At 47.3% G+C, this 10,899-nt stretch overlaps 1 protein-coding gene across 2 annotated transcripts in view; it reads left to right on the top strand.

The window, feature by feature from the left end:
* The window catches only part of SIRPB1 (signal regulatory protein beta 1), a 52,904-nt gene extending 49,320 nt beyond the window's left edge, over nt 1-3,584 (top strand). For both annotated transcript variants that reach the window (XM_045528347.1, XM_045528350.1), the window contains 3 exons: nt 1,597-1,914; nt 2,531-2,630; nt 2,980-3,584. In XM_045528347.1, coding sequence (XP_045384303.1) covers nt 1,597-1,914; nt 2,531-2,630; nt 2,980-3,127 — 566 coding nt within the window. In that variant the 3' untranslated portion in view covers nt 3,128-3,584. The remainder of the gene's footprint in view (nt 1-1,596; nt 1,915-2,530; nt 2,631-2,979) is intronic.
* The last annotated feature ends 7,315 nt before the right edge of the window (nt 3,585-10,899 follow it).

Genomic DNA, 10,899 nt, shown 5'->3' with positions numbered 1-10,899 from the left:
TGGAAGCAGGAATTGGGCTCATTCTCAAGCAGATCAATTGAAGAAAAGAGTCAGATGAAGGTTCAGGACCTGGGAATTAATTGTATGAAAATTATCAATGTCTGTATTCCTTAGAAGGTCTTTAAGTGGCTGGGCGCAGTGGCTCACGCCTGTAATCCTAGCACTCTGGGAGGCCAAGGCGGGAGGATCACTCAAGGTCAGGAGTTCGAGACCAGCCTGAGCAAGAGCGAGATCCCATCTCTACTAAAAATAGAAAGAAATTATCTGGACAACTAAACATATATAGAAAAAATTAGCCGGGCATAGTGGTGCATGCCTGTAGTCCCAGCTACTCAGGAGGCTGAGGCAGGAGGATCGCTTGAGCCCAGGAGTTTGAGGTTGCTGTGAGCTAGGCTGATGCCACGGCACTCTAGCCCAGGCAACAGAGTGAGACTCTGTCTCCAAAAAATAAATAAATAAATAAAATTAAAAATAAATTTTAAAAAGGTCTTAAGTGTCCCCAGGGCACCAGTAAGTGTAGCCGGTCTTCAGATTGACTATGAATTCAGCTTCATTCACCAGCACGCTCTCTCATTCACTTTGGTCTTCTTTTAAAGTCCTTGGAACTTCAGGGCCTCTGCCCAGGCCCATCCCTCTGTTGAGATGCCCTTCCCCACCCCTACCCTCTCCCAGCACCCCCTTCCTCTTCCTCTTTCCCTCCCCCAACACCTTTTGCCTAATGTTTCAGTTACCAGGGCCATGCAACAAATTATCCCCAATCTTAATCCAATATTCCCAATTTATTCCAAATCCCCAAAATTATTATGTTCACAAATTCTGTGGGTCAGGAATTCTGATGGGGCTGAGCAGGGGTGGCTTGTCTCTGCTCTGTGACGGCTGGGCCTCACCTGCACAGTGCAGAGGCTGGAATCCCCTGGAGACTCCTTCACCAACGTGCCTGGCCATGGGTACTGGCTGTTGGCTTGGGGCCTCGGTTCTTCGTAACATGGGCCTCTCCTCACTGTCTTTCCATGTGGGCTAGTGTGGGCTTCCCCGTAACTTGGTGGCTGCGTTCCTAGGCTGTGCCCCAAGAAAGACATCACTAGGTGGAGACTACACCAACTCTTGTGACCAAGCCTTGGAAGTCACACAGTGTCATCTCTGCTACATTCTGTTCACCAAGGCAGTGACAAAGTCCCACACAGATTCCAGGGGAGCAGAAATAGACTCCCCTTCTGATGGGGAGTGGCAAGGTTCTAGAAGAGTATGTGGGGTGTGCTGTCACCATTTTTTTTTTTTTGTCTGCCATATACAGTTAGCTCCTGTTCATCTTTGATATTTACACTTCCTGTGGAAACTCTTCCCTAACCTGCCCTCCTCCAGACCAGGGCGGGTGCCCCTGTTGTGGGCTCTAGGAACCCATCTGGGGGTCCTGTGGCTGCCTTGTTTCCTCCCTGTCCTCCCCACCAGAGTGGGAGCTCCATGAGGCAGGGACTGTGCCTGTCTTGTCCACTGCTGTATCCCAGGAACCCGGCACACAGCCTAGAAAGTGTGGATGCTCTTCGATCATGCTTTGCATGAAGGAAGGACGTAGCAAATGAAGGGCTATTGTTTCAGTTGTGCCCACAGTGAATATCTCAGCACACCACGTCCCAGTACTCCAGGCAGCCATCCTCACCTGCCATGTCCAAAGGTTTTACCCCAAAGACATACAAATCACCTGGCTGAAGAGGAACAGGAGCTTCGAGACGTTTGGGGCCCTTGCCCCCACCGAGAACACAGATGGCACATTCAGCCAAGACAGTCATATCCTGGTCAACACTTCGGAGTGGGAGGATGAAAGGCTGTTCGCCTGCCAAGTGTGCCAGAATGACCAGGCTCTGGTCCAGGCCAGCAGACAGCTGAGCAAGTTCGGAGAAGAGCAATTGAGTTTGGGTGAGTAGGAGCGGAATAACCAAGAAGTTAGAGGCTCAGGCCAGGTTCAAACGCTGGCTTGGCTGTGCTTGCCATGGGTAACCTTGCAAAAGCCACTTCACCTTTCTGAAACTCAGATTCTTCATCTATAATATGCGACAGCAATTATAGCAATCTCTTCAGAGCGTTACGCCTTCAGTACCAAATGGCAGTAAACGCTACTTTCATCACATGGCTGGACCCTGACCACCCACCCGTTTTACCAGATACTTCTGGGAGTAATTAATATGAAACATCTTTCTCCAATTCCCACACATCCTCCCAAAAGCCGTTCAGATGAGATTGGGCGCATTCAGGGTGGTATGGCCGTAGACCCAAAAGGCATTCAGATTTAACAATTGCTGAGCACCTATTAAGTACTTTGCTTGTGTGCTCTCATGTGATAGAAAAACATTCTGAAGTATGTATTATAATCCCCACTTTAAAGATAAGAAAACTGAGGCTCACAGAAGTGAGGTGACTCTCCCCAAGGCCAAGGTGTAGTCTTGGTACCTGAGCTGGGATGGGATTGAGCCTGCCTGGGGGTGGAGTGATGGAAGCAGGAATTGGGCTCATCCTGATGTCTTTCTGTCACCAGGTGCCACAGTGTCCAGCTCCCTCCTCCTCCTTGCCTGGAAGTTGTTTCTTCTGGCTGCACTTTCTGCCATCTATGTCTGCAGGATGTGCCACCGTTCCAGGTAAGGGGGGACCCTGGGTGGAGGCTGGTTCCCAGGGGCAGGTCTCCAGCTGACAGGGGCACTGTGAGAAGAAAGCCAGGGAGCCCACCCATTTCTCCTCTACCTTGAGGGGGTATTGAATCTAGAGGGTCCACTATAGCTTCACCCCATTTCTTTCAACCTTTCTCTCTGTCTCTCACACCTCCAGCCTGGGGATGCTCAAAGATGCAGGTTTTGCTGGTTAGGGTCGGGGGGCATCTAGAGAGGAAGAGGAAGAGGGAGTGGTGTGAAGACAACACCCTTGCGGTAGTCTCCAAGGAGAGGTGTGAGAAGACAAGGGCTTTGCCTCAGTCCCCTGCTTCCTCTGCAGGTCACTGGCTTTGCAAAGGCAGCCCTCCTCAGTGACACAGGATGCTCAGTCCCCTCCTGTCTTATTCAAGAGGACTAGCCTACGAGGGGAACCTACTGTGATGCCTGCAGCTGCTACCCCAGCTTCTCCTGCATCCTCAGCCTTCTGAGACCTGTCCAGAACTGGCTGTCCCTCCCTGTCTCCTGCAGCCCCCAGAGGAGGAGAGAGCCTGGACCGGGAAGGTCAGTAGTGGGAGGTGGGCTCTCATGCGATAGCCAGGAATGAAGTTTCTGTGGACAGTCTGACCTCAAAGTCCATGACCCTGACCAAGAAACCCAGCAGAGGCAGAACAGGCCCCCGACCCAGAGGGAAACAAGTGTTACAATTCTGATGGCTTCTTCCTGGCTCTTCAAGGAAAGTCCATTGTGGGCACCCAAGCCCTACCACGAAACTTTCACAGCCATACCATTAAAAGGGGGTTAAATGAAACACTTATGTTCAATAACCACATGAAGACACACCCAACCTCATTAGGAATCAGGAAAAGCCACAGCCAAAGTTACACTGAGATGCTATGTTGTCCCTGTTCAGATAGCAAAAATAAAGAAGCAATTTTGTCTTCCTTACTTGCTGGTGAGCACCTAAATGGACAGAGCTATTTGCAGGGGAAAATTGTTGTGTTAAATACTCACACACCCTATAACCTGGCATTTCCACTCTTGGGTTACACCCGAAAGAAACTCCTGCACTTGTACACAAGGAGACATGTACATATATATATATATGATGGCATTGTTTAAAACTAGCAAGACCTGAAAACGATCCAGATGCACCTCCACAGGATAACGGGCAACACATTTAGTACAGTCACAGAACAGGATTTTACAGAGCCATCAAAATGAATGAACTAGAGCTACACACAGTGATACAGATAAATCTTAGCAATAAAATATTGGTGGGGGAAGTGAACACCACAAAATTTCATACAGCATGATATCCTTTTCATAAAGCTAAAAAAAACAGCCAACATCAAATAGTATTTAGGAATACGTGGAAATAGGATAAAGCCCATATTTTTAAAAAGGAACAATGAACACGAGATTCAAAACAGCAGGGACCTTGGATGTAAGGGAGGCAGAAGGATGAGAAATTTGGGTACCTACAGGTAGATGGAAGTTATTGTCAAGTTTCTAACTGCCATGCTGGATGGTGGCTTCATGAATGTTTATATTACTATAAACAAATAACAAATAGGCCGGGCATGGTGGCTCACGCCTGTAATCCTAGCACTCTGGGAGCCCAAGACGGGTGGATCGTTTGAGCTCAGGAGTTCGAGACCAGCCTGAGCAAGAGCAAGACCCCATCTCTACTAAAAATAGAAAGAAATTAGCTGGACAACTAAAAATATATAGAAAAAAGTTAGCTGGGCATGGTGGCACATGCCTGTAGTCCTAGCTACTCAGGAGACTGAGGCAGTAGGATTGCTTGATCCCAGGAGTTTGAGGTTGTTGTGAGCTAGGCTGATGCCACGGCACTCTAGCCAAGGCAACAGAGCGAGACTCTGTCTCAGAAAAAAAAAATAAAAATAAAAAATAAAATAATAAACAACAAATAGACAGAATAACAATATGATATGGATATAGGTATGTAGGTAGGTAGATGGGTAGATGATTAGAAGGGAGAGAGGGAGGAAGGGAGGATGGATGGATGGTGGATGGAGAGATGGACACATAGATGGATGGACAGATGACGAATGGACAGACAGATGAAACGGTACGTAAACAGATTAATAAAGAGGGTCGTGCATGGATTAATGATGAGAGTGTCATGAAGCAAGAACTATGATAGGTACAATCCTGTGTACTTAAGACTCAGAGGGAAAAAATAAATGAAAATGCATTACCTGGAGACCCCTAGATTCTCTTCCTGTTGTGACATTCTGTGGTTCCATATAAGGAAGGAAAACATAGTTACTAGGTCCCACCGTGAGTCTGGCACTTCATGTGCAGTGGTACCCCGTCTCATCCTCACACCAGGCCTACAAGGTGGGCACCATGCCCCATGTGCAGGTGAGGCCTGTGAGAGATCCTGCCCAGGGTTACTCAGATAATAAGCAGTAGCACCAAGAAGCTCAGATTCAAACCCAGCTCTTGTTCGTGCTTTCCAAAGAGCCAACCTGCCTGGAGTTCTTGATCCATCCTCATTCTACTGCTCCCCAGACCCTCAGGCCCACTGCTCTGCGGTAAAGCCCACTCTATGCCTCTGGGTAGGGAAGAGAAGGGAGGAACATGTGCACTTCCTCAGGTTTGAAAAGTGGCCCTGGAGTCCATCTAGGGCTCATCTTGGACACCAAAATGGCCGCTGGTGAAGATCTGGGGAGATGGTGCAGCCCAGGGAAGGTTTTGGAGAAAGACTTTCTATAAAGACAAGTATGCCCAGGGGAGGTGGGCATCCTACTGTATAGTTTCATCATGGCCTTGAACCTCTGTACTCACAGAAACAGAGATATTGCCCCTCAGATATGAATCTTCTCATCAACATTTTCTACGCATAACCGAGCAGGCATTCACCTTCCATGTCCCTATGCCCAGGCTCCAATGTTGGGAGCCTTGAGGGTATCTTGGCCTCCTTCCATGATGAGAGCATCACGAAGCCAGAATCATGCTTCATCTCCCCCTTGGAGCAGGGCCAGGACTGGGGTGAGGCCAAGCGCCTAGGAAGCAAAATGTAAGACACTCACTCTCAGGGCTGAGCAAAGACAGCATTGGCACATGTGGGACCTCACCTCTTACGTTCTGTGCCCTAGTGCCCTAAGTCTCCAAGTCCTATTACTCGTCTGCACGGTTGCCCAGACCCTCCTCGGGGCTTACCTGGACCATGCCAACACCCTCCTCACAGGTAGTGTTCTGGAGCCTCCAATCCATCCATTACATCAGAACAGTCTGTTTAGAATAACTTAGTCAAAACTTTAGATAGTTCCTCATTCCCCAAATCATACCTAAAGAAGGCCATAGATGATGTCCCAGGTGTCTCATATCTTGAAATCAGAGAGGAAATGAGGCAGCTGGAAGAGGCCCAGCTTGGACATAAAGGTCCCTTCTCCCCTTAAGGAAATAGCCTGTGTCCTAGGCAAGCCCAGCCCAAAGTTTCCAGACAATTATTTGCTCATTGCAAAGAAGGCTATGCCCTCATTTATTCCACAAATGTGACTGGGGGCATACAGTACTTCAAGCACTGTGTAGACACTGAGCAAACATTGGTGAACACTGGTAAGGGTAGCTCCTGCCTTTGCGGAGTTTATAGTCTGATGGGGACAGAGAGAAAAGGCAGAAAGGGGAGAGGGAGGAAGGGGGAAAGGAAGAAAGAATTAAAAATGTGACAAGTGCTCTGAAGAAAATAAAAGAGTACACAAAATCATGGGGATTGCAATGACAGAGATCTCCACAGGAGTCAGGAATTAAGTGGCTGCTAGCTAGAGAGAATGGTAGAGAAAGCCTTTCTGAAAAGGGAACATCTGAGTTGGTATCTGAAAATTGCAAGAACCTGTGAAATCCCTTCTTGTAAGAGGGAACCTCTTATGTCAAGCCCTAAGGTACAAAGGAACTTGGAATGTTCAAGGAAGATGAAGTGACTGACCAGCCATCGGACAATCCTGCAGAGGTGGGCGGGAGCCAGAGTACACAGGGATGCTGGCCACGGGGAAGAGTCATCCACAGGGTAAATGACAAGATCTGATTTACATTCTTGGAAATCACTGTGACTCCGGTGTAGTAAGTAGATTAGAGGAAGGCAAGTAATCAGAAAATTCAGATGTGAGGTCACTGCAGTAAACCAGGAGGCAATGGGCTGACCTGAGCTAGGCGGTGTCAGCAGAGATGGAGAGAAATTGATCAACAGGAGGTGAGACTAAAAATGGAAATGGTAAGACTTACTTGGGGAATGAATGTGAAAGGCAATGGAGAGGGAGGGTTTGGGGATGGTTTCATGACAGGGTTGAGCAATGGATGAGATGAGGAAGACAGGTGGAGGCATAGATTTGGTGGTGGGAAATAACAGTTCCATTTTGAACATGTTAAATATAATGTTTGTTCGTCATCCCAGTGGAGATGTTGAGTAGGCACATGGACAGATGCGTCTGGAGTTCAGGAGAGGGGTCAGAGCTGGAGAGATATTTCTGGAGGCATTGGGCCTGTTGCCAGGGCAGCCAATCAGCAGAGCTAAAATATCCAGATTTTCCTTTTCTATCCTTCTGGCCTCCCAGAAGCCCTTCAATATGATGCAGTCTCCAGGCGCTGGTGCAAAACAGGTGCTGACACAGGCATGGATTGGAAGGGAAGGCAGGAAGGTAACCTGCTTTCATTTGTCAGGATGGCATGATTGTAGATGTATTTTTCCTTTTCATTTTCATATTTACTGAGGGTTGTTGGCATGTTTCTTCAACAAATCACTTTTAAAATAATTAGATATGGTCTGAATTAATGGCACAAAATGATCTGATATCTGCAAGGGCTGAGGATGTTTCCCTTGTTCCCTGTCACCTTTGTGTATCCTGGTTACTCTCAGCAGCCCCACTGGAGACTGGGGGAAGGCCCTGCAAAGAGAGTGACCAGGGTGGAAAGCGTTCACAGTTGGGAAGTGAGAGATCTGAGAGATGCTACACCTTCAGCATCATAGTCAATCTGCACTGGAAAAGCTTTTGGGACCTCCCAGTTCAATCTCTTCTTCCCAACCGCAGTTTGCAGATAGGGAAGTTATGACCTGAAGAGATTAGGTGATATGATCAAAATAAAACAATGTAACTCTCAGGCCACCATTCCATGTGTGCAAAAAGTATTACATTTTTAAATGTTTCCATAATCTAGCATAATTTCTATTTTAAGTACCTTTTCCATGGACTTAATCTTGGCCAATTCAGGATCTCCTCCATCAAATCAGCATCCTCCCATCCTTCATATCCCCAGTGGTGTCTAAGGTGCCTTGGTGACATCAGCCCATGCAGACATTGGCTAAGATGTCCATCACCCTGTGCAGCTCTTGGCAGTAGATCCATATGGGTGCCTCTGGCATTAACTTCTTTCTGATTCCAGGGCTTCTTTACCCACAATCCTCATAAGCACACTAGAAGCTTTGGCTGCCCTGGCACCCCAGGAAACTCTGCAAGGTGGTCTCAGGTCCTCTCCACCCTGGCAGGGCATACAGCCCATTCTGTTCTTCTTCAGCCTGGCCAAGCTGAGAGCAGGGACTCCATGAGCTGTGTCACCAGGAAGGAAGGCACAAGTCCTCCTGACTCTCTAATCCCTCCAAGTTAGACCTGGGTTTGGAGAAGCAGGTTGTAGGACCCTTCCCAGGGGCCCACGACTGTCAGTTCCCTCCGTCTCCTCCACCTCCACCCTCCCACCAATCGAGCAATGTGTTCTAGTCCCAGCAGGTAACTGAGAAGATGGGGGAGTGGTGAGGAAGAGGCTGCCTCTGCAGAAGCCCATACTTTTCCAGATTTTTGCATCATTCATCTGGACCTCAGGTTTCAAAACTCGAAGGTGTATTTGTCTCTGTTTCTGTGGTGACAGCCTCCCTTGAGGCAGATGCATTATGTTTATCTGCTGCCTAATTTGGTCACAGTAAAACACACAACAGGGAGGGGAAGGTGTCAGTGAAGACTGGACTGCAGAGCTCTGCAGCGACACCCGCAGGCACATGTTATAACAGTGTGTCAGAAGCCTGTACTCCCTGAGACCCAGTGAATCCCAACTCTGCAAACATACTCAAAACCATTGAATCATACCCTTTGTGTGGGTGAATTCTATATCAGCAAAGCTACAAAAGAGATGTTTGCATTAACCACACAAATTCCCTATGTGCCTTATTCCTATAAATTTCCAACACTCCTTCCTCAATTAGTAAAATGTGGAGAGGAAATAACGAGTTCCAGGAAAACCATTTGGAACTTTCATTGTTTCCCAGATTCCCTGATGGAATTGATCTTAGACTTGGCGGGAAGAAGCAAAAAAGTCACACAGAGGGCAAGTTCAGACAGTGGGATTTATTACCTGGTTCTCAGAACCTAAAGCTCTGAATCTCCTGCCTATAGTTTTTATGATGCTTTTATAAAGGTAACTTCTATTTCTAGGGCAGTTTCTATGATGCCTTAATGAAAGCAGTGTTGGACTCATCCACGTAGAAGGGCTGTTTGTTTGTTTTACCATGTCCACTGCCTGTGCACAGAGGCAGTCAGCTGGTGGAATTTTTTCCCCTAGAAGCCTCCAGCCAACTTCCCTGCACATTTGATTGGCCAGAATCTCAACACAGGTCCCAGCCTCAACCAATTATTCAACCACTCACTGGCCAGGGAATTGGGCTGCCATAAATGGCTTGGACCAATGAAGACCCATCTCCTGGGGCTGGGGAAGGGCTGCGGTTTTCCTGAAACCTTTCTTGGGTGGAATGGGGGTTCTGCCAGCAAAGAAGGAGGGGTACATGGCTGTGGAAAGGTCCAAACAAGGGTATCTTCCACAGTGGGTGGTGAATTCAGTGCGCTGTGGAAAGCTGCTCCCTGCTAGGATGCAAAGCCCTGGACTCTTCCAGACCTGCAGGGTGCCAGATGCATGCCAGAGAAGGTTTAGGCTTTAAGAACCGGAGCCTTGGGAGCCTTATCAAATGCCCCCAAGAAAGAGCTTGATTTAGAGACGCTGGAGCAGCCAGCAGAGCTGGCCACCTTCAAATGAGCCTGTTAGACCTGGGGAAAGAGCAATGGACCCAGTGACCCATAAACGTGGAGAACTAGAATTCATCCCATTCATCCGGGAAGCCAGCAGCCCTCATACGGCCCAAGAGTGGGGTGCGCAGCCATGAGAAATATCTACTGTTCACTTTCTCTCCAACCTTGGGAGGGGCAAAAGCTCAAACTGGATTTAATTGGAGTTAGAAAAAAATTTCAAGTGACATATTTATTAATTACAAAGGGACAAAAGAATACGGTGGAAATGTCTGGCAGATATCACCAAGTACTCAAAGTGAACAGTGAAGGAACAAATCAAAACTATGTGCCTCCTGATTGGATGCAGTGAGAACACAGCATCGCTTCTGGGTATGCCTGCCAAGGATGCCAAACCTGACTCTGACCGTGAGGAAGTGTCAGAAAAATCCACAGTGAGGGACGCTCTACAAAATATCTGGCTCGAACATTTCAAAAGTGTCAGAGTCATAAAGTAAAGAGGAATGTTTCCATATTAAAAGAAACTAAAGAGGTATGGCAACTAAATGCAACTGTATCCTTTCTCTATAAAAGATATTATTGGAACAATTGACATAACTTGTAGGAAGTCCAAAGATAAGATGGTAGTAATGTACATATGTTAATTTCCTGATTTTGATGATATTGTGGTCATGTAGGAAAATGTCCTTATCTGCAGGAAATACACACTAAAATATTCAGGGGTGTCTTGATCCATTTGGGTGGCAATAACAAAATACCTTAGACTGGGTCATTTATAAACAACAAATTTATTTCTCACAGTTTTGGAGTTGGGAAGTCCAAGATCAAGGCATCAGCAGTGTCACTGTTTGGTAACGGCTGCCCTCTGCTTCCAAGGTGCATCCTACATGGCCGAAGGGGTAAACACTGTATCCTCACATGGCCAAAGATAGCTAAGGGGCTCTCTCAAGCCTCTTTTATAAGGGTATTAATCCCATTCATGAGGGTGGAGTCCTCGGGACTTAATCACTTCTCAAAGGCTCTACCTCTTAATAATATCACATTGGATATTAGATGCTAACACATGAATTTGGGGACATACTGTAGGGTTTGGGCCTAGAAGAAAGGACCTATATGGAAAGAAAGGCTGGATGGATGGATGGAAAGAACGTGAGCAAGGAGAATGAATGGTTAGGCGAAAACACCTGCCCCAAGCTGCTTGTTTGCTAAGTGCTGACCTGTTTTCAGCT

Source organism: Lemur catta, chromosome 17, assembly GCF_020740605.2.
Source record: "Lemur catta isolate mLemCat1 chromosome 17, mLemCat1.pri, whole genome shotgun sequence".
Classification (NCBI taxonomy): Eukaryota; Metazoa; Chordata; class Mammalia; order Primates; family Lemuridae; genus Lemur; species Lemur catta.
Note: the sequence above shows the minus strand (reverse complement) of the source record. Positions and strands in the feature narration are given on the sequence as shown.